The 24,195-nt window shown below is 42.3% G+C and overlaps 1 protein-coding gene and 2 non-coding genes across 7 annotated transcripts in view; 2 read left to right on the top strand and 1 right to left on the bottom strand.

Moving 5' to 3' along the window:
• Positions 1 to 2,260: 2,260 nt before the first annotated feature.
• Positions 2,261 to 2,364, top strand: LOC115895926. Its single transcript, XR_004055983.1, has one exon. It is a non-coding gene; the product is annotated as a U6 spliceosomal RNA (small nuclear RNA).
• Positions 2,365 to 3,522: 1,158 nt separating this feature from the next.
• LOC115896024 lies at positions 3,523 to 3,627 on the bottom strand. The gene has a single exon (XR_004056048.1). It is a non-coding gene; the product is annotated as a U6 spliceosomal RNA (small nuclear RNA).
• Positions 3,628 to 5,490: 1,863 nt separating this feature from the next.
• RUFY3 (RUN and FYVE domain containing 3) overlaps positions 5,491 to 24,195 on the top strand; it is a 106,892-nt gene continuing 88,187 nt past the window's right edge. For 2 of the 5 annotated variants that reach the window (XM_030924908.1, XM_010384001.2), the window contains exon 1: positions 5,491 to 6,080. In XM_030924908.1, the coding sequence (XP_030780768.1) occupies positions 5,735 to 6,080 (346 nt within the window). In that variant the 5' untranslated portion in view covers positions 5,491 to 5,734. Of the gene's footprint in view, positions 6,081 to 22,525; positions 23,543 to 24,195 lie in introns of those variants that run through there. The other 3 variants (XM_010384036.2, XM_030924937.1, XM_010383995.2) reach the window with 2 other exon arrangements.

Genomic DNA, 24,195 nt, shown 5'->3' with positions numbered 1-24,195 from the left:
GTTTTTGAATATTTTGACTAACTCTGGAGGCTGAGGTGGGAGGATTGCTTGAAGCCAGGAGTATAACTGCCACCTGGGCAACAGAGTGAAACCCTCCATCTCTAAAATAATAATAATAAACCCTCAAAAAAGACACAAATATGATCAGCTCCTCTTGAACTCTATTTCTCCACAGTATATACAAGGAACACAACTTTGCTGTTAGGTCTTCATAAAAAATATATAATTATGAAACTATGAATCAAAATAACCCCTCAGTGTGTTTTATTTTCTATTTAAAAGCAACACATCCATTACAGACTACTTACAAATACAGAAAAGTAGAAAAACCAAAAAATGTATCCATATGTCTGTACCCAAAGAAAACTATCATGGATTGACCTAAATATATTATTTATTTTTTTCTTCATCCCACTCAAGGTAGATAAATATATTGTTTTTACTTCTTAAGAGTATCTATAATAAATATAGAGAGGAGATATAAATTGACTAGGTATATATATGTGTGTGTGTGTGTGTGTGTGTGTGTGTGTGTATATATATATTTTTTTTTTTTTTTTTTTGAGATGGAGTCTCACTCTGTTGCCTAGGCTGGAGTGCAGTGGCACAGTCTCAGCTCACTGCAACCTCCGCCGCCTGGGTTCAAGTGATTCTCCTGCCTCAGCCTCCTGAGTAGCTGGGATTACAGGCACCCGCCACCATGACAGGCTAATTTTTTTGTATTTTTAGTAGAGATGGAGTTGCACCATGTACCCAGGCTGGTCTCCAACTTCTGACCTCAGGTGATCCACCTCAGCCTTCCAAAGTGCTGGGATTACAGGTGTGAGCCACCGCACCTAGCCTTAAACACATGTATTTTAAATTTTCATTATTTTATTCCCACACTACAGTGTTGTAACTAGGTGTTTTTTATAATGAATGTTTTGAAAAAATAAGTAATTAAGTTACAGTCATCAAAATTTAGTAATTCAGAAGAACAATGGACTCAGAGCTTTCACAATAACGCATTATATTAATTAGTATCAATACATTTCTACATTTATTAAAATAAGTTTAACACAAAGGCTTAAATTGATTGTTTTCAAATATGACATTTCCCAAGTGCCATACAATGTAAAATAAACAGCTCAAGAAAACCATTATTTTAAAATCATAATAAATCTATATACTATACTGAAAAAGAATATCAACACTTCTCAAGTGGTATCTTCCTTTTTTTTTTTTCTTTTCTTTGAAATGGTTTCTCGCTCTGTTGCCCAGGCTGGAGTGCAGTGGTGCGATTTCAGCTCACTGCAACCTCCACCTCCTGGGTTCAAGCAATTCTCCTGCCTCAACCTCCTGAGTAGCTGGGACTACAGGTGCGTGCCAACACACTCGGCTAATTGTTGTATTTTTAGTGGAGATGGGGTTTCACCATGTTGATCAGGCTAGTTTTGAACTCCTGGCCTCAAGTGATCTGTCCACCTTAGCCTCCCAAAGTGCCAGGATTATAGGCGCGAGCCACCACACCTGGCCTGATTCACAGCTCTTAAGAAGCTTATACTGTACTAAAAATATATTCTTGTCCATAACATTGATCTTTAAAAAGTTTTTAAATATATTTTTAAGCATCCTTAAGATCACCAAAGGATTTTTTTTTTCTTTTTTGAGATGGAGTCTCGCACTGTCACCCGATTGGAGTGTAGTGGCGCGATCTCAGCTCACTGCAACCTCCGCCTCCCCAGGTTCAAGCGATTCTCCTGCCTCAGTCTTACAGGCGTGAGCCACCGCGCACGGCCCACCAAGGGATTTTTTTAAAAACCAAACATGGATAACTAAAAATAAAATGCAGATAAAGTTGAAAAGCACCTCCTGCTTTATTTCACAAGAAAATTAATAGAGCTTGATTCTTAATTATAGTGCTTGGATGTTGTCACGTTAAAACAGTATAGGAAGATGCTCTGTGCATTCTCAAGAAGGAGCAACATGTTTAGGCTTGTTTTTATAATCTTGGCTTCCTTAAATGTGTATAGCAGCTGAATCAGCCCTTTATGTCACTAAAGCTAATGCAGAACTGTGATTATATTATTGATTCAAAAGCTAAAAGCATTAAGAAACTAGGAACTTGGAGTACCATCCACCTTTAAAGAAAAAGTTCATAAATAGCCTTGTCTATCAATTTTAAGAACTCATATTTCAGTTGATTTTCTGTATTAATTTTACTGCCAGTTAATTAATTACATAAAACATAAATAGAACTCTTTTTAAAAATAGAGGCACAGTAATCTCTTCAGCAGTACATATACTAAAATTGGAATGATACAGAGATTAACATGGTTCCTATACTAGGATGACACACAAATTCGAAAAGCGTTCTATATTTTTACAAAAAACTTTTAAAAAATAGAGGCACAAAAATCCAACGCACTGAATGATTTAACAGCATGTCATTGTTTCTGTACCTGTAGGTATCTTGACTAATAAGAAAGGAGAAAGCTGGCAATTCAGACTAGATAATATTTCATATTTTAACTTGGTGACTTCCTTGGTTGATTATTGGCCTTTCTCAAGAATGATCTGGGAGGACTCTGCTCTCATTTCTTCTACCTGCAGTGGTTAAGTGTAGATTCTTGTCAAATTCTTTACCGAAACATTGCAAAACATCTCTGTGAAGGAACCTGATGAGAATATAATGTTATTTTGGAATTTCTGCATGTAAAAACAAGATAAAGGATCCAGTTAAGGATGAATGTTAAAACCATATAATACATCCAATCTTTCAGTTTTTCTTTTTTTTTTAATTATACTTTAAGTTCTGGGATACATGTGCAGAACGTGCAGGTTTGTTACATAGGTATACATGTTCCATGGTGGTTTACTGCACTCATTAACCCATCAGCTACATTAGGTATTTCTTGTAATGCTTCCCCTCCCCTTAACCCCACCTCCCAACAGGCCCTGGGGTGTGATGTTCCCCCTCCTTGTGTCCATGTGTTCTCATTGTTCAACTCCCACTTAAGAGTGAGAACATGCGGTGTTTGCTTTTTCCGTTCCTGTGTTAGTTTGCTGAGAATGATGGCTTCCAGCCATCCATGTACCTGCAAAGGACATAAACTCACTCTTTTTTATGGCTGCATAATTCCAAGGTGTATATGTGACACATTTTCTTTATCCAGTCTATCATTGACGGGCATTTGGGTTGGTTCCAAGTCTTTGCTATTGTAAATAGTGCTGCAATAAACATACGTGTGTATGTATCTTTATAGTAGAATGATTTATAGTCCTTTGGGTATATACCGTTAATGGGACTGCCAGGTCAAATGCTTTTTTTCTTATGAAGGTATCATACAGTTAGCAATTCCTAAAAGACAAATATGTCTTCCTATTGAGATTCTCACCTGCACCAAGAGTTAAGGCCCAAACCACCTTAAAAATGCTAAAGATATAATGAAAAGGCTTTTTCCCCCAACTCAGTATGTTTTATTATTGTAACTTAAGTGCTATTTTGCCAAAATGTTAAAATATCCCTAGTAATAATTATTTTTTAATATGGAACGCTTCACAAATTTGCAGGTCATCCTCGTGCAGGGAAATGTTAACCTTTTCTGTATCGTTCCAATTTTAGTTTATGTGCTGCTGAGGTATTACTACTAATAATAATTATTATTACTTATTTATTTTTGAGACGAAGTTTTTCTCTTATTGCCCAGAGTGCAGTGGCACAATCTCGGCTCACTGCTACCTCCTCCTTCCAGTTTCAAGCGATTCTCCTGCCTCAGCCTCCCAAGTAGCTGGGATTCCAGGCGCCCACCACCACGCCCAGCTGATTTTTAAAATTTTAAGTAGAGACGGGTTTCACCATGTTGGGCTGGGTGGTCTCGAACTGCTGACCTCGTGATCCACCCACCTCGGCCTCCCAAAGTCTGGGATTACAGGCGTGAGCCACCGCGCCCGGCCTTAACAATTATTATTTACCCCAATGTTAAGTTGTATTTTAAAGGCTTTATTTCTATTTCTTATTTAGCCCTCACAGTATCTATGAATAATATAATCATTTTACAGAGCTGGACAAATAACTTATTCAAGTAGGTAGTAGGACTGGGATCAACAGGTCAGGGAAATGCCAGAAACAGAAAAGCTAAGACATTTTCTCTTTTTGAGACGGAGTCTTGCTCTGTCACCCAGGCTGGAGTGCAGTGGCCAGATCTCAGCTCACTGCAAGCTCCACCTCCCGGGTTTACGCCATTCTCCTGCCTCAGCCTCCCGAGTAGCTGGGACTACAGGCGCCCGCCACCTCACCCGGCTAGTTTTTTGTATTTTTTTAGTAGAGACGGGGCTTCACCGTGTTAGCCAGGATGGTCTCGATCTCCTGACCTCGTGATCCGCCCGTCTCGGCCTCCCAAAGTGCTGGGATTACAGGCTTGAGCCACCGCGCCCGGCCTTGCTAAGACATTTTCTAAGACTGTTGAAGTTACCCTGTAAACGTTTCCTTTTTAAATGCTTCGAAAAGACTCAGCGAAAAGTAGTATTCCAAGTCCCACGGTAATTGAGAGTAGTAATTTCAAGAGTGATTTACAGAGAATAACAACAGTAATAAAAATGTTTAATTTTCCTTTCAAAGAAGTACAACTTCCTCTACACAGGGAAGGGCTGAACAGAGAAGAGGAAAAAGCAGGTGGGCAAAATGTTACACAACAGTGATTTTTAATTATGAGTCAACATGGCTTCTATGCCAGCATTAAACACAAGGCTAATCAGCTAGGAATTCAGGATAAAGAACCATGAGAGTAACTGGAAATTGTCTTTATTGCCGAAAGAAATGTTTACTTAAGGGAATTACTGGATCAGTAATCATTGATTCGAATACTCAAAGCAACGGTGGCTAATTACTAGCGAGACACGGGCACTGTGAAAGACAGAACTGTCGACCTGTAATTGACATTTGTCGTATAAATTCTAAGCTGTGTGATTTAAAATGCACTCATGCGCACCCGCGGCACTAGAAAACCAGGGAGTTAAAGTCAAAGCAAATACAGGATTTCAGTATAGCGCACAAGACGGGAACAAAAGAGGTGGTGAAAAGAAGACACCCACCTTTGGTTTCTCACATAAAGAGCTCATTAATCAAAACAGTGAATCAACGGTTGAAGTTCCAGTGTGTGAAAGGCAAATGGTACAGTTTAATACCCGGGGGCAGGGAGGTGCTTTTTAAAAATTAGCTTTCGCCTCTTCTTCAACCCAGATCTTTGTGCCTTCGTGTTACCGATAAAGTTGGCGGTTACACGACACAACGCCGCCAGGTATTTCGCCAGGTCTTCCACCTTTCAACCACCAGACACACCTGACCGCCTCAGAGGGCCGAGCGGGGGCGGGTAAGGACGAAGCCTAGGGCGGGAGGGTCGGGAGGGAGTCAGCCCCGCCGGAGGGAAGCGGAAGGTGGGGAGTGGGAGGAGTAGGACGCTGCCCCCTAGGGGAGCCGAGTCACAGCCTGGGGGCCGGGACGGGAGGGGCTGGAGGAGGCGGCCGGTAGCCAGGCCGCGCCGTCGGGCGGGGCGGTCCCTCCAGCTGGCTCGGACCCTGGCGGGGCGGGCTGTGGGCCGAGCGGCGGAGCCCAGGCGCCAGCCCGTGGCCGAGGAGAAAGGTGGCGGTGGCGGTGGCGCGGACGGGACGGGGCGGCGGCTCCTCGCCCTGACCCTCTGCTCCCCTGCCCAGGCCCGGGCGCGAATCGGAGGCGGCGGCGAAGGAAGGAGTGAGCATGGCTGAGACCCCGCCGCCGCCCACCGCTGGTGCCGAAAGTTGCAGCGAGGAGCCGGCGAGGGGCGGGGAGTGGCGGCCCGAGGAGCCGCGCCGCGCTCCCGCCGGGGGCACGGACCGAGAGGGCGAGGTGGGGCCGCCGCCGGCCTCCTCCGCCGGGCAGTCGGAGCCCGACTCGCCGGTGGCCGCCCCCTTCTTTCTGCTCTACCCCGGCGATGGAGGCGCCGGCTTCGGAGTGCGCCCGCCGCCGCAGCAGCAGCGCTCCTGGAGGACCCCGCCGTCCCCCGGCTCCCCGCTGCCCTTCCTGCTGCTGAGCTACCCGAGCGGCGGCGGCAGCGGCAAGCACCGTGAGTGGCGGAGGGGCATGGGGACGCCCGCGGGGAAGGGGGCATTCGGCTGGGGAGGGCCGTCCCGGCCTCCGCGGAGCTCCGCCTCCGGCGGGGTGACCGGAGCCGGGCGGCCGGGAGGCAGGGGCTCTAGGGGCGGCCCTCAGGAAGCTGTTGTTCTGAGGCGCCCGGTGAGGAGGCAGCGGGACGACCGCGATTCGGCCGCCGGATTCTACCTCCGCGTCTCCCCAGGCCGCGACTCCTGCCTGGCCTGGTCTCTCTCCCCTCTCCGGCTGGGCGCTGGTCTTCGCCAGCCTCCCACGTGCTTGGGCGGGGGCAAGAAGCGGCCCGCTTGCCCCTCTCCACCCGGGGCGCCCTGGCCCTGCCCCGGGTCCCGGGCTGGGAACCTTCCCCTAAGGAGTCGAGGAGGGGGCGGCGCCCGGAGACCCGGTGGCCCCTCTGACCCGCCTTCTTCGGGCTCCTGGCGCCGCGGCAGCTGAGTAGGTGTGGTTGCTGCGCCGCCGCCGCCAGTGCGGCCTTAGTAATACTAGTAACTAATTTTTTACGAGCGTTCCTTCCGTGCCGGTAAATATGACAGATCCGTCCCCCGGAGTGGAAAGAGAAATCGGAGCGATGCACGAGAAGACAGGAAGGGAGTGTGTGGCTTTGGAAGGATACCTCCCAGGGTTATTTCGGTAGTCGGGAAGAGGCCTCCACTTTTAAAGCCCCTGGCACATGGCGAGCGCTCTGAATTCAGCTGACCCACACTCCGTGCTGTATTTTTTTATTAGTAAACTGTTTACTGCTACTGGCAAATGAGTAGGTCCCTAGAGTAGTCAATGAATATAAGGACTCTTAGAGGAGTGTTAAATCTAATTTTAAAATACAAGCTCTTGCAGTATGAAAATGTAGCTGACCATACAAGACATGCTGTAAATGCCAAATACTTTGCTGTATGAGTTCTGAAAAGGGAGAGAGAAACTTGCCTGAAGTGATAGGGAAGGATCCTTCTCGCCCACCCTACACCCTATCTTTTTAACGCACAAGTACAAATCTTTTAGCTGCTCGGCACTGCCAAGAAACCTTGACTCACCTTTTCTGCCCCGATCAGTCCCCTAGGAAAATAAAACACTTATTGATTATTTCCTATGTACATGTGCTGTGATAATCATGATTAATAAGTTTGTGTGAGCCAAATTGAAAGCCACTTTTTCAGATGAGGAGTCTCGATTTATCCCAGGTAACAGCTTAAGAGAAGGAATGCAGTTGACCCAGATTCCTTTTCTGCTAAACCCATGCTTTTTAATTGGACAAGAGATCCAAAACTGTGATGGTGGATGACAGGTTAACAGTAAGGGTCCATGGGATTCAGCTGGAGGTTGTCCAGTGTTCACGTCTCCTTATTACTTAGTGCGTAATAAGTCAGTGGGCAGACGCTGACCATTGACTGTCTCAGTGTAGCCATCGTTCGTATGTTGGAGTGGTTTACACTAATATGCAGATGGATTGTCAGCTCATGGCAGAAGTGAGTTTTCCTATACAGAGGAGGCAAAGATAAGGATCTTCTCAAGGAGGCTTTGCTTTTGTTTTCTGAGGAATCCTTCTGCTTTGTACTTTAAGCACCGCCTCTTTTTTTGTTTGTACTAAAAATGTTCTCTTTCTGTGTAATCTACATATTAAGCATGCTACTATAGAAAGAAGACTGTCATTTCTCTAACAGTTATGGTACAAAGTTTGATGTACAGGAACTTTTCAACTATGAACAGTATCAGTTGTGGGAATTACCTGAATTTCAGTTGATTGGACTCCCTCATTGTTAAAGGTTATCTTTATGTTCTTAATTATTGTAGAAAATAACAATATTTTGTTACTATTATCAGTTAATACTGTTGCTTAAGCTTGATCAAGATCGGGACCAGAGGACTTAAAGCTAAAGTTTCATGAGCATGATCTCAGTCTCTACCTTATGATACTAGCGAATGTATGGTGTTTGCTTTTTGTTTTTGAGACGGAGTCTTGCTCTGTGGCCCAGGAGAAGTGCAGTGGCCTGACCTCGGCTCACTGCAACCTCCTCCTTCCGGATTTAGGCGATTCTTCTGCCTCAGTCTCCTGAGTAACTGGGATTACAGGCACCCACAACAATGCCCAGCTAAGTTTTGTATTTTTAGTAGAGATGAGGTTTCACCGTGTTGGCCAGGCTGTTATCGAACTCCTGACCTCAAATGATCCACTTGCTTCGGCCTCCCAAAGTGCTGGGATTACAGGGGTGAGCCACCATGCCCAGCCAGTATGGTGTTTTTTGTTAGCATGTAAGTTCTAATATTTCCTCATGGTGTTTATTTTTGAAATAGTTTGTTGATGGGTATGTGTTCAGAAAAGTTACTGGGAATGTATACGTGTCCTACTTCTTCTGCTTTTAAAGATTAGTCACTGAGAACATTTCATATTAGCGAAAAAAAAATCACTGTTACATGTTTTATTTAAATATAAAATTGATTCAAAATAGTTTTTGCTTTGGACTGAGTTTTTGTTTTTACCTGCTATTTTTATATGTACTTTAGACTGTAAGCATACTTACAGAAAGGAACACTCTAGATATTAATAAAAAGTTCCTTGTTACCCTGCAAAGTCCATGGAATATTGCTTTCTATAATATAACTGGATACCAGAACTTTGATTCTCTTGACTACTCATTTAAGAAATTGGAGACCAGGCAAGGTGCTGGTGGCTCACACCTGTATTCCCAGCCCTTTGGGAGATTAAGGCGGAGGATCACTTGAGTCCAGAAGTTCAGGGCTGCAGTAAGCTATGATTGCACCATTGCATTCCTGCCTGAGCAACAGAACGAAACCCTGTTTTTAAAAAAATAAAAATAAAATACATGAAAACTAGAGACCAAACAGTTTTTGTTTTTTAGTTTGTGTTTTTGAGACAGTCTCACTCTGTGCTCAAGCTGGAGTGGCTAGAATGCAGTGGTGCAATCTGGGCTGACTGCCACCTCTTCCTCCCAGGTTCAAGAGATTCTCCTGCCTCAGCCTCCCAAGTAGTTGGGATTACAGGTGCGCACCACCACCCCAGCTATTTTTTTGTATTTTAGTAGAGACCATGTTGGCCAGGCTGCTCTCAAACTCCTAGACTCAAGTGATCCACCCTCCTCGGCCTCACAAGTGATGGGATTACAGGTGTAAGCCACCACACCTGGCCCCAAACAGTTTTTAAAAGACTTCTTAATTACGAGAATGGTACATGTACTCAACCTCAGTGCCTAGTGAATATTACAATAACTGGGATCTGCCTCTTTAGCAACCCAGTTTTTAACTCTCAGTAATGTGTTTGCCGAAAGTGTATAAAATATAATAGCTTTGAAAGACTGTGTATTAAGGTAGTATTATCTTTTTATTTTAGAAATATTGAGTGTACTTAGAGGTTTTAAAAATTAAATTTTACATATGAGTTCAGAAGTTCTGTTTTTAAATAACAGTGCTGAAGAATAGCAAAAATGTGTGCGACTTGAACAGTGGCTCACTCCTGCAATCCCAGCACTTTGGGAGGCCTAGGCAGGAGTATCACTTGAGCCCAGGAGTTGGAGACCAGCCTGTACAACATAAGCAGACTCCGTCTCTACCAAAAAAAAAAAAGTTTTTAATTAAAAATAGCTGGGCATGGTGGCACATGCCTCTGGTGCCAACTACTGAGGAGTCTGAGGTGGGAGGATGGCATGAGCCTGGGAAGTTGAGGATGCAGTAAGCCATGATCACACCACTGTATTCCAGTCATGGTAATAGAGCGAGACTCTGTTTCAAAAAAAAGTTTGTAAATAGAAGGTAGCCTAAACTTTTCAGGGTTTGTCACATGAATTGTTTTGTTGGAAAATCTTGCAGGATATAATATCCATGAAATCAGTATGCTTCAATGCAATGTGAAAGGAGACTTCTGATGTGCCTTGTTGGGGATTATGTCTCTTTCTGAGTCTTTGAGTGCTGGTAATCTGCTAGGTTTTTATATTTCTAACTTTAAATCTCAAAAAACTCTCTACCATGCCTTTTAAAATTTGATTTTATAAAAAGTACAAGTAGCACATGAATGTATTCTTATTGTTTAAATGTTTCATGGTACAAAAGTACAGTTACAAAGTGAACTTTCCTCTTTGTGGCCCTCCAGCACCCTCCCCCCAGTTCCTTATTGGAGGATGCCCACTTTTGAGTTTGGGGAGTTTTCATCCAGAACTTTTTCAGGCATTTACAGACATGTATGTTTTTATATTTCATAGTGGCTTTATCCTCTTCGTGTATGTATGAGCTTCCATGCCAGTTTCTCAGCAACTACAGTACGTCAGGAGGATCTGCTTGCATGCCATGGTGTAATACTTTTAATGCTTTCCTTTTCCGTCCTGCGATTAGAGATCATCTTGTGAACAGACAGGATAGACAAAAGATGGCTTCTCTTTAGTGTTGGATGGAAGAGGCACCCTGCTGTTTGCACAGTTACCAGCTTCTATTCAGTTATTCTTTTCTCCTTCCAACTCCCACAACTACAGCAAACACTGTTCAAGGCAATGCTGTGCAAATAGCCCACATCCTTGCCCTTGTCTTTTCTCTCCCAGTTAAGGCAGTGTCCAAAAAAGTGTCCCACTCACCAAGTAGCACCTTTCTGTATTTTTAAGTGCTGGTTTGAGATAGGAGGAAGGCTAGAAGAGGAATAGAAAAAGAATCTTGAAAAGGACTGGCAGCGTTACTATGACTACCCACTTCAAAGTTGAGTATACTTAACAGTGAATGCCATGATTGAGCCCTGGATAGTGAAGAGAATGAGGTACCTAGAAGCCTTTGTCTCTGACAGATGCACTTGAAAAATCCATTGTGTGGGGAAGGAGGTTCGAAATATACATATAAACCCAGGCATTAGTATTTAAGCGGAGAAAATTTATGCTTGCAGTTTCATTAACATATATACACACACAAGTATACAATTCTGTATATATTATATATATTGCATGCATGCATATATGTATATGTAGATTGTATATGTGTGTAAAATATATATTTTTTTTAGTTTATCCTCTGCGGCCATTTCTGTTATTATCTCTCTTCTTTTTTCATTGTTTAATAGTACTCTAGAAAACAGTAAAGGCCGGACGCGGTGACTCATGCCTGTAATCCCATCACTTTGGGAGGCCAAGGCGGGCGAATCGCCTGAGGTCGGGAGTTCGAGATCAGCCTGACCAACATGGAGAAACCCCGTCTCTACTAAAAATACAAAACTAGGCAGGCGTGTTGCCGCACACCTGTGATCCCAGCTACTCAGGAGGTTAAGGCAGGAGAATCGCCTGAACCCGGGAGGCGGAGGTTGTGGTGAGCCGAGATCGCACTATTGCACTCCAGCCTGGGCAACAAGAGTGAAACTCTGTTTCAAAAAAAAATAAAATAAAATAAAAAAGAAGACAATATACCAGGTCAGGAGTTGAACATATGTTTTTTGTTTTGTTTTATTTATTAAAAAAAAAGAATTTTTTTTTTTTTTTTTTTTTTGAGACAGAGTCTCGGTCTGTCGCCCGGGCTGGAGTGCAGTGGCCGGATCTCAGCTCACTGCAAGCTCCGCCTCCCGGGTTTACGCCATTCTCCTGCCTCAGCCTCCGGAGGAGCTGGGACTACAGGTGCCCGCCACCTCGCCCGGCTAGCTTTTTGTATTTTTTAGTAGAGACGGGGTTTCACCGTGTTAGCCAGGATGGTCTCGATCTCCTGACCTCGTGATCCGCCCGTCTCGGCCTCCCAAAGTGCTGGGATTACAGGCTTGAGCCACCGCGCCCGGCCCAAAAAAAAATTTTTATGTAAAGAGATATGTCAATGGGCCGGTCATGGTGGCTCACGCCTGTAATCCCAGCACTTTGGGAGGCCAAGACAGGCGGATAACTTAAGGTCAGGAGTTCAAGACCAGCCTGGCCAACATGGTGAAACCCCATCTCTACTAAAAATACAAAAAAAATTAGCCAGGTGTGGTAGTGCACGCCCATAATCCCAGCTACTGGGGAAGCTGAGGCAGGAGAACCACTTGAACCCGGGAGGCAGAGGCTACAGTGAGCCAAGATCTGCCACTGCACTCTAGCCCCTGGGCCACAGAGCGAGACTCTGTCTCAAAAAAAATAAAAAATAAAAGGTATGTCAAAGAAGAGCCCAAGTGAAAATAAACAACTTTTTAAAAAAAGAAACGAGGTCTCACTGTGTTGCCCAGGCTGGTCTTGGACTCCTGGGCTCAGGCGATCTTCCTGCCTCGGCCTTCCAAAGTGCTGTGATTACAGACATGAACCACCATGCCTGGCCTCAAATACATGTTAACCAGTTCACCTGCTGTATGCTTCTTTAAACTTTGAAAAGGCAGAAGTACTTTATTGTGTTTTGTAAACATAGAGGCATCTGCCCACGCTGGAATATATGAGGGAAATGGTCAAACTTTCAGAACCCCAAAAGATTGGGCATGGTTACCTTCATACTAGTAGTTTTGGAAACAGCAGAGTGATGTGTGACTTTTTAAAACACAGATTTTCAGTATTTTCAATGTAGATCAGTGTCCTCATTTACCTTTCTGTGATTCATAAATCTGTTAGCCCTCTGCTCTTTTCCAACTATGTTAAGAAAGCAAAGAGCCATTTTCTGATCCATTAAGTGCCTTTTGTCAAATAGTAGATAAAAAGCACCCACCCACACACAAACCTCAGAAATGTAGCATCTTTCCGAGGATGTGTAACTGCCAGAGATCTGGAGTTTAGGTGTTCAGTGTTTCGATGCAACTGGCTCCTTCCACGCACAGCTGACATGACCTCAGACCTCCTGCGCTACTGAGGGACAGGTAGCTGGGTCATGCCCCCACTTTCTTCCCCATGACTAAACTCTCTGCATGCCTTCCTGATTCTGCCTTTGTGAGCAGGGCTGCCTGAACTCTCACAGTTTTTCTTCCCAGCCAATTCTCCCCTTCTCTTCTGCCGCCATCTTTTTGTTGCACCTGTTCTTCTGGCCTGCCATTATCAAAAAGTCAAATCACCCTTTTTATTGACAGAACAACAATTTCAGAATATTAGATGTAATCTTTGAGTCTTTCTTTAGTTGCTACTGTTCTGACAGTCATAGACTCATTCTTTGTAGACAGAGTTTTCTTTTTTCTTCTCATCTTAGTTTCATTCTGGACACTAGAGGGTCCTAAAAGGCTCTTCATTATATAAGAATTTTTTTTTGTAGTTCTGAAACCCAAACAATTACCAATAAAGGATGTGATTGTGAGATGATAATAATACTAGTGGCCACCATTTGTGGGATATTTTTATGTGCTGTGCAGAGCTAGAAACTTCACATGTAATGGTACTTAGCAGTTTTTTGAACTGAAGCCAGGGGATGAATTCATATTCCTCAATAACCTTCAAAGCGCATGTTCTTAATCACTGTACATTCCCTCACCACCAGGGTCTTAAATAAGCTGGTTTGAGGGGAGAGCAGTAAAGGTTGCTGGGTAGGAGGGATAGCAGAGGAAAGGTGGCAAAGAAAGCAACTTTGGGGAATAAAAGACAAGTATTGTCCTCAAAACATATTCACCTGACTATATTCTGTCTTGTATCTTTTCTCTTTTTTAAAAAATTTTTCATAGAAATCTACATGTTAAAGAGGTAGGATTTTATCAGGAAGCTAAGAGGACATATTTTTCTAGTATGGGCTATAGATAGTAAAAAGTCTAGATGTATGATGATGGAAGTGTAGCAGAATAAACTGGATGAAATAATTTTTTTGTTGACAATATTTTTCAAAATTCCTTAAATAGTTAAAAGAACTAACTAAAAAATGGGCTGCCCTTTTATCATTGCACAATAGGCAACCTGTAGGCAACATAAATAAAAGTAGAATCCCATTTTTAATGAATTTTACAGGACATCACACCTATTACATGTCTACCCAAGCCTTACTAATATTGAAACACACTCCCTACTGTGTGAAGTGGCTCAGGTTATGAGCTGTAAAATTTGTTGGGGGAAGTCAGTAGCACACCGTAAGCATTAAACAATTGGTTTGAAGTTGTGTGAGAGGAAATTTTGTTTTGTTTTGCTTTTTTGAGACGGAGTTTCACTTTTGTTGCCCAGTCTGGAGTGCGACAGGGCAATGTTGCTTCACAGCAACCTCCGCTTCCCAGGTTTAGCCGATTCTCCTGCCTCAGCCTCCTGAGTAGCAGGGACTACAGGCGTGCACCACCACACCCACCTAATTTTTGTATTTTAGTAGAGATGGGGTTTTGCCATGTTGGCCAGGCTGGTCTTGAATTCCTGACCTCAACCTCCCAACCTCCCGCCCACCCCAACCTCCCAAAGTGTTGGGATTACAGGTGTGAGCCACCATGCCCGGCCAGGAAATGTTTTTAGAGTTACAAAGCAGTGGTGGTACTTGAGAAGGTAAGTAGCAATATGGCCATGCCCCCTACTGTATTTGAATAATTGTGAAAAGGTTCATAGTCCCCCTAAAACGTCTCAGGGCTGCTGGCCTAAGGTGGTGTTCCTCTCTTTGCAAAGCGTTTTTTATCTGACATGCTCCCTACCAAGCGGACAAGACACTCAGCTATGTCAGGGGGAGTGGTGGGGCAGAGGTGGGAAAGTTTGGAAGAAAGGTGTGGGAACCTTGTGATCTGTAGGAAAGGAGAGTCTGGCAGGTCAAGACAGCAAAAAGCAGGTAGAAAGCTGAAGTTGTTGCAGCATGTTGCCTTTGAGAGTGTGATTCTTCTAACTTCAGAATCTGTTTAGGGACTCTCCATAGGCAGTTATCTACTTCTGCTATCTTTTTCATGAACTTAGAAAATCTGATCACTTGAGGTGAATACTTGGTAAAATTCTGACCTATCTCTCTTCCTCAAAATCTGAGAGACCACTGTAACCCTCTGCTCACATCTCCTTTTTACTTTCCTCTGCCTTTGTCCCATACACATTTATCCTTACTGATTTTCATTTTATGTGTTCATAGGGTCTATCCAGAACTCTCAAAGCAGAAGCACTTATTATAGTGCAGTTATGGTGACATTTACTTACTGTTTACTTTGTGCCAAGCGCCGTGCTAAGCATTTAACTCCGAAATAGTTAATATTATTATCCACATTTTGTCAGTGTAGAAATAGGTACAGAGAAGTAATTTGCCAAGGTTACTCAGCAGCTAAGTGGTAGACCTAGGATTCACTGTGAGCATGCTGACTCCAGAGTCCACATGCTCTGTCACACTCTTTAATTGCCTCCCATAACTGGAATCAGGTCCTAGATTGGAGGCACCTCTTCAGGCAACAGCCCTCTAGTTCCATATTCTACTCACTGATGCTCTGTTTACTAAAAATGAGTAAATTAATGAAACTCAAGAGTCACCAGTCTGATAGAAAAAATAGTTGTATATGTAAAAAACGCTGAATAGGTCAATTTATGACAGACATTAAGACTTTCCTGAACACCTAAAATTGTCTGTTTCTTGTCTATTGCCTTGTGCTTTCTTCTGCAACCCTAGCATATGGGAGGTGCCCTGTACATGTTGAATGAATGAATCTGTTATGTACACATGAATGAAGCCAGTGTTAGAATGACCTGTTTGTTGAGGCATAAATATAGTTTGATTTTATAGAATTTGGGGGTTTTCACAATTGAAGTAAAACATGAGGGTGGAAAAATACCATTGCAAGGCTATATACATATCTATACCAGCAAGTCTATTGAGAGTCCAGTATTTGGTAGGTACTATTTTGAGTAGATATGTAAGAGGTGTGCAAAATGCATATTTCTTTGGTGGAGCTTCTGGTCTTTGTGGAGCTAGTTATTTAGTTTCATTTTACAACTGAGTAAATTAGGGCAAGAGGAGGATAAATTTTCCAAGGTCACCTACGAAGTTTTTGATAGCTTTACATCTGTAAATTATTACCTACAGCCACTGAACCATGAAATCAGTTTTGCTTTTCAGGGTAGAGGTTATTCTTAATCTTATGCTGGTTAATTTTAACAAGTGAAAAGATGATGCATTATAATACTCCTGGTGGTGTTTGTTTCTAACAAAGTAATGATAGCTCAACTTTTCGGGTGTATCATTTTATAGTTATTGTCAACCTTGGTTAATATCTATAAAATGACACTGAGCCTACCAAGTGTGTAAACTTAAAATTGAAGAAATCTTGAAATCAGAGGTAGACATAATAGATTGTAGTTCTGGGAAAAGAGGTGGGAGGGTGTACTGGAGCATGTGAAATAATCGTGATCATTGAGTTGAATAATCATATAATTTACAGAAACATCTGGGCTTTCCACCAATGTCATCATGATGATGATTCATCAAAGATACCCTTTCATGGCTGGGTGCGGTGGCTCATGCCTGTAATCCCAGTACTTTGGGAGGCCGAGGCACATGGATCTCTTGAGGTCAGGAGTTCGAGACCAGCCTGGCCAACATGGCGAAACCCCGTCTCTACTAAAAATACAAAAATTAGCCAGGCCTGGTGGTATGTGCCCATAATCCTAGCTACTCGGGAGACTGAGGCAGTGAGGCAGGAGAATCGCTTGAACCCGGGAGGCAGAGGTTGCAATGAGCTGAGATCGTGCCACTGCACCCTAACCCAGGCAAGAGTAAGACTCTGTCTCAAAAAAAAAAAAAAAAAAAAAAAAAAAAAAAAAATTCCCTTTCATGCTAACAGCAACTAGTGAAATAGGGGGGAAATGAGATTTTTCTTCTTAAATTATGAAACCGTGATTCAGGAAGCTGCCAATCAGAACTTTGTGAGCTTTACAAATTTAGTTGCACAACTTGACAAATTTTAGGGAGTTTCTATTCTGCATTATGAAAATCAGAAATAACCCAGATGCCCACCAACATGAAAATGAATCAGAAAGCCGGGCGCGGTGGCTAAGCCTGTAATCCCAGCACTTTGGGAGGCCGAGGCGGGTGGATCACGAGGTCAGGAGATCGAGACCATCCTGGCTAACACGGTGAAACCCCGTCTCTACTAAAAATATAAAAAAATAGCCTGGCATGATGGCTCGTGCCTATAGTCCCAGCTACTTGGGAGGCTGAGGCAGGAGAATTGCTTGAACCCGGGAGGCGGAGGTTGCAGTGAGCCAAGATTGCGCCACTGCACTCTAGCCTGGGCAACAGAGCGAGACTCCATCTCAAAAAAAAGAAAATAAATCGGAATGTGTGTACGTTTTTTTGTTTTGGAGTTTTTTGTTTTGTTTTGTTTTGTTTTTTGAGATGGAGTCTGTCTCTGTTGCCCAGGCTGGAGTGCAGTGGCATGACCTCTGCCTCCTGGGTTCAAGCGATTCTCCTGCCTCAGTTTCCCGAGTAACTGGGATTACAGGCATGTGCCACCATGCCCAGATAATTTTTGTATTTTTAGTAGAGACGGGGTTTCACCACGTTGACCAGGGGGGTCTCTATCTCCTGACCTTAAGTGATCCACCCGCCTAAGCCTCCCAAAGTTCTGGGATTACAGATGTGAGCCACCGCGCCTGGCCAAATCAGAAATTTTTTGTACATACATTGGAACACTACCTTATAATACAGCAGCCAAAAGGATAAACTACATATACATACTACAGTTTGGATCAGCCTTAGAAAATACAGCATTGAAATCCAGGTGCAGTGGCTCATGCATATAATCCCAGCACTTTGGGAGGCTGAGGTGGGCAGATCACCTGAGTTCAGGAGTTCGAGACCAGCTGGCCAACATGGTGAAACCCCGTCTCAACTAAAAATACAAAAGTTAGCTGGGCATGGTGGTGGATGCCTGTAATCCCAGCTACTCGGGAGGCTGAGACAGGAGGATCGCTTGAACCTGGGAGAGGACGGGTTGCAGTGAGCCAAGATCACACCACTGCACTCTAGTCTGGACGACAAGAGCAAAATTCCGTTTCAAAAAAAAAAAAATACAGCATTGAATGAAAGGCTTAGAAAGTTTTATAGAGCATGAAACACTTTCTATAAGAAAGTTGAAAAAGACTGAAACTAAATATATTGCTTAGACCTTCATATATTTGTAACAATATTTTTGAAATAAGATAATGATTTACACTAAATTCAGAAGGGTTGCCTTGAAATGAGAGGCGGGAGTTTAGAAGCTAGAAGGAGCACATAAGTACATGTGTTGGTCCATTTCTCCAGTTGAGCGAGGGTTTCAGGGATATTGGTTATATTCTGTAAGGATTTAAAATTATACATTGAGTTTGCTATTCTTAAAAAATGCACAATGCGTCATTTTAGAAAATGATTCCCCCCATCATTTATCTTTTCCTATTTCAGAATGTATCAAGTGTTCTTAATTTGTCCAACTAGTATGTAAATGTGGAGGGAATTAGTGACAGAGTGGTAGTAGGATGAACCAAGTCCATAGTGGAAGCATTTGGTCTACCCTTCGTGAGCATGTGACAGAAAAAAATCCATACTGGGTTCTCAGTTTGTCAGAATGTGCCCACTTAGTAAAAGGCTGAACTAAATACGTAAGTTGGGGGGTCTGGAGGAAGGGTTGTGCAGCATTAAGGTGTAAAGTATGAAAGCTGATAAAAAAAAATTTCTTCAAATCTTCAATTTGTTGAAACTCACGTTTAGGAAATTTCATGAGGAGACTTTGCCTGTGCGTATGTGTGTGTGTGCGTGTTTTAAATGTCTTTTTACTTTTTCTGAGTAAAATTTAACGTCCGGGGAGGAAGAAGAGTTAGAGTAGAATGCTGAAGTTGCAGAGTGTAGAAGGAACATGGACTTTGGAGGCATCTAGACAGAAGTAGCTTGGAATAACAGATCTGCTACTTGCTAATTGTGTGATCCTGGGCCAGTTACGTGGCTGAACTTTGGTTTCATTGTGTATAAAGAGAAGGTATCAGTCTCTACTTTGCGGTGATTTTGTGAAGACTTGATATGGTATTTGTAAAGCACCTAACAGAAAATAGAAATTTAATAAATCATAACTACTTTAAGTAATTTTTCCACAATATGTAACAGAGACATTGAGGCTGTCAAGTTAATCTTTGTCTTATAGCAGCAACCGAGTACAAATATCCTTTAAGAGGAATGTAATTTCTGACTTTGAAGTGTGAATTTTATTTGCTTTGAATCAATCATAATGTGGAAAATACAGACTGTTTAAGCAGCTAGAACGTAGTATTTTTTGGATCTTCATTTTGGATTTGAACTTCACATAGGCCTATTAATTCTTTTAGGGCCACAGACTGAACTCCCACCTGCCTCACAACCGTCTTACAAATAGGTGCCATTACTCACAGATAGGATCAAATGAGAAAATAGTTCAGTACAGCTCATACAGTAATTACTCTGTATATGAGAAAAAAAATCAAGGTTTGAATATCTTACTGATGGCTTAACTTTATCTTTATATTCAAAGCTAAGATGTTTACTTAGTAAAGACCGAAATGTAAAAACAGTACTAAACAATATCTAGAATTTTTTTTTTTTGAAATGGAGTTTCGCAGGCTGGAGTGCAATGGCATGAGCTCAGCTCACCGCAACCTCCGCCTCCCAGGTTCAAGTGATTCTGCTGCCTCAGCCTCCAGAGTAGCTGGGATTACAGGCATGCGCCACCACACCCAGCTAATTTTGTATTTTTAATAGAGATAGAGTTTCTCCATTTTGGTCAGGCTGGTCTTGAACTCCCGACCTCAGGTGACCCACCCACCTCAGCCTCCCAAAGTGCTGGGATTGCAGGTGTGAGCCACTGTGCCTGGCTATAGAATTGTTTTTATAAGTTTCTACAAATAGTACTGTTTTCATAGTAACTTCATTGCCTATAAACAACGAATACCTGTTTGTGCTGAAGACTCAATGGTGTTTTACCTAAAGAACAGCGTAGAAGTACAGGTTTTCTTGTCCACCCCTGGGTCTTATTTCTGAAATGGCTGCTAACAACTCAAACTGGTAGATCTGGGAAATTGAAGGATACCAACACAGGCATGTTTTTCTTTCCTTGCCAAAAACTTTAGTTGTTTTGGGCTTGCCTCTCTGTGTCCTCTATCTGGAGAGAGGCAGGGTGGGATGGATCTTCCAAAGGAATGTTAATCAAGTTTGTTGCTTACTAACCTTGATGTTCCTGTAGTGTTGGTATGTTGCAATCAGTGGAGATCTGTTCAAGTTAGTAAATCCTTACTGGGGTGAAGAGATTGTCATGGTTTGTGACAAGGCCGAATTCAGGTTTTGGACCCCAGGCAATCACATGGCATTCAGATTTATTCATGTATTCCTTGTTCTAAGAACATATCAGTGATCTAGAGTTTTGATATCACACATACAGATAGCTAGCTAGGGCTGTTTGGAGTTGTGGTTCCAGGAATGTCCCATGTAATTTGAAGGTTTTAATGACTACTTACTATGTTTTGAAGTATTGCATGATATAAAGTGAATCTATAAACTGTTCCCTTTATTAATATGTAATATGGGAATATTTTTAGCTAGAAAGGAATTGAACTGAATTAAATGAGAATGTGTTAAATGAAGGCTTGTGTTCAGTATTTGGATATGAAAACTCTGTTTCCTGGAAAAGGTGTTCCTGTCTTACTGCTGCGTGCCTAGTGCCTGGATCACTACCTGCCATGTGGAGCATCTCTTAGTGAATATCTGTTGAATGAATGAATGAATGAATGAATGGCTCTGAGTCTAGATGTAGGGTGATGATGAGAGAGAATGAGATAGATATAAAACCAGAAGTATTTTGCTTTCCTTAGTAACTTACTGATTTTTCCCAATTATAAATAAGCCTATATGTATGCCTTCTTACATTGTGCCAGTATACCCTCCTTTTTTTTTTTTTATTTTGAGACAGGGTCTCACTGTGTCTCCCAGGCTAGACTGCAGTGGTGCAATCTCGGCTCACTGCAGCCTCTGCCTCCTGGCCTCATGTGATTCTCCCACCTCAGTCTCCCAAGTAGCTAGGACCACATGTGTGTGCCACCATACCCTGCTAATGTTTGTTTTTGTAGAGACGGGGTTTTGCCATGTTGCCCAGGCTGGTTTCAAACTCCTGAGCTCAAGCCATTCACCCGACTCAGCCTCCCAGAGTGCTGGGATTATAGGCACATGCCACCATATCTGACTAATTTTTGTATTTTTAGTAGAGACAAGGTTTCACCATGTTGGCCAGGCTGGTCTCGAACTCCTGACCTCAGGTGATCTGCCCGCCTATGCCTCCCAAAGTGCAGGTATTACAGGCATGAGCCACTGTGCCCAGCCATCCGGCCCCTCTTCCTAACAATGTGAAAATGCCAGTTTCTCTACAGAATTTGATTATTACCATTTTTTTCTTTCAGTTCAGTCTCAAATTAGGATGAAGCATTTGAGATTTTAAGAATATTCAAGCAGAAGTTTTTTAGTTTTCAGAAATTAGCTAAATTAGGATGTCCCTCTGATAACAATCCCTAGAAAGGAATAAATAGTCTCAGGTCATATTTCTTGAATTTGTGTGTTCCTCCTTAAAATTGAAACCCTTAAAGACAAAAACAAACACTTTCTTTCAATTGTCCAGAACATTTTCAAAGAAAATTGTTATTCTTCTCCTTGTAATTTATGTAGTTCATAAAACAAGTACCTGCCCTTTTGCTACCAAGGTATAAATGCCTCATTGAATAATATAGGGCCGTGTGTGTGTGTGTTGATTTCAGAAAATATAATTGTCTTCAGTATGTTATTGAATGGGAGGATTTTTAAAATATAGCATGGTTTAATCTTCTGCTTAGAAACATATTTCATGCTTAAGGCTGGGCACGGTGGCTCATGCCAGTAATCCCAGCACTTTGGGAGGCATAGGCAGGTAGATCACGAGGTCAGGAGTTCAAGACCAGCCTGGCCAAGATGGTGAAACCCTGTCTCTACTAAAAATATAAAAATTAGCTGGACGTGGTGGTGGGCACCTGTAATCTCAGCTACTTGGGAGGCTGAGGCGGAGAATTGCTTGAACTCGAGAGGTGGAGGTTGCAGTGAGCCAAGATCATGCCGCTGCACTCCAACCTGGGCTACAGAGTAAGACTCCAACTCAAAAAAAAAAAATAAATAAATAAAGAAAAGAAAAGAAAAAAGAAAAAGAAAGAAACCTATTTTATGCTTGGCATAAATTTGGTAAATACAACAAAATCAAAAAGGGGGGAATTGCCATTCATTGGGAAAGATTTTACTTTTTTAACTTCAAGTTTTTTTTGCATTTCTGCCTAACCTAAAAGGTCAGGTTTTTGTTCCTTGGAGAAGGAAATTATAAATGCCCAAGAATAAGATATATAAATTGAAAATCTGCTTTAGCTTTTCTTTTTATCTTTTTGTTTTTTTTCCTTCTGAGAGCCTCAATTTTTTATGCTTTTCTTAAAACATAACGTTTAGCATAATAATTTTAATAGCTATGTAGATAAGAATAAAAGAGATGAATTATGTGCTTGTTAAATTAATCTAACTGCCTCTTTCACTGTCTTTACTATAGATTATTATCCAGTATTGATTGTCCTCCTTTTATTCAGTCCTTGATCCCAAAGTAAGAGGAATTGATGAGGCTATGTGCATTGTGTTATGTCTGATCACAGTTTGACTAGCAGAGTCTGGAAGTGGGTTGTACAGGATGAGAGAGAGAAGCCTAATTGCTCTCTCAGCATCAGCAGCATCTATAAAGCATCCTGGGAATTGCTTGCCCTACGTTCAGAGCAGCTGGTCACATGAGCCTGAATTTTCAGTTCAGTTCATTAGTCAGCCATTTTGGTCAACACCCTGCTTACTGCGCACGGCCAATCCTATGAGAACTCAGCATCCCATCTCATCTGAGCAGATCCTGGAAGTGATTTCTGCAGCTCAGAATTTTTTTTTTTAAGCTACACTGAAAATATAGGTTTATTTTTTGTTCAGGTTTTTCTTTTATATTTTTTTCTGCACAAAGGAGGAGGATTTTTCACTTATTCATATCGAGGCCAGATTTTTAAAGCCAGCTAAGGCAGCATCGGCTGTGCAGGATTTAAAGCCTATAGGTCTGCTGAAAAAAAAGGTGGGGGCAGGGAAAGGAAGATAAAAGGAGAGGAAGCTGGGAGAAGACAAGCATCATCTTATTTTGCTATGTGGTAGGAACTGTCTATAAGGTAGTGTAGAATTGTTTATCTTGAGCAGTTTGTTCTTAAACTATAAGGTGTTTTTCCTTTTTTTTTTTTAAACCTCCCCCACCCTTTTCCTGAAAGCTTTGTTTCAGAGCTTCGTATTGGGTTTTTTTGGTGAGGAGGTTGTATTTATTTTTGTGGTGTGTGTGTGTGTGTGTGTGTCTGTGTGTGTGTTGTGGTCCCAGCTGAGTCATCATGTCTGCTCTGACGCCTCCGACCGATATGCCAACCCCCACCACTGACAAGATCACACAGGCTGCCATGGAGACCATCTACCTTTGCAAATTCCGAGTGTCCATGGATGGAGAATGGCTCTGCCTGCGAGAGCTGGATGACATCTCACTTACACCTGACCCAGAGCCTACCCATGAAGGTATGGTCAGATCCTGCCCGCTAATGCCTCACCAGCATCTTCATTGTTATGGGGGAGGGCTGGGAGGATCAGGGAGAGGTAGAAAAAACCTACACTCTCAACTGTTAACAGTCCTGAAAACCTTGCATCCTTACTTACCACCCAGCTCCCCTCCTCTTGCTCATGGGGGAAAAATAATTTTTTTCCTGCCCCTTGAGATATCCTTTCAAAAGACGCTGGATACTTGTTTAGAGTTCTTTGTCTTAAGCCTCTAAAGAAAGCATTTGAGGTCACTTATCACATCTGATTCTAATCAATAAAGCTATTTTGTTCATATATGAAAATGTTCATATATGAAATTGTAGTGATTTATAACACTAACTTAAGACAACATGACTATAATTATAGGATTGTACATGATGAATACAGTAGAAACACCAGGGTATCCTCACCATTATATGAGGATATAATGTTAAGCAGGTTATGACATCTAGGAAAGATTTGATAAAATATTATCTTTTTTAACAATATGGATTATTAGGTTAGATGAGAAAATAACTTTCAGCATAATGCCTTGGAAAGGTTAAATATGATTAATATGGGATCCTTATCTATTACAATAGAATGGTAATATTGGAATCTATTGGCCATTGCTTTTTATAAATTATTTGTGG

The sequence above is a fragment of the Rhinopithecus roxellana genome, chromosome 2, assembly GCF_007565055.1.
Source record: "Rhinopithecus roxellana isolate Shanxi Qingling chromosome 2, ASM756505v1, whole genome shotgun sequence".
NCBI classification, from domain to species: Eukaryota; Metazoa; Chordata; class Mammalia; order Primates; family Cercopithecidae; genus Rhinopithecus; species Rhinopithecus roxellana.
Note: the sequence above shows the minus strand (reverse complement) of the source record. Positions and strands in the feature narration are given on the sequence as shown.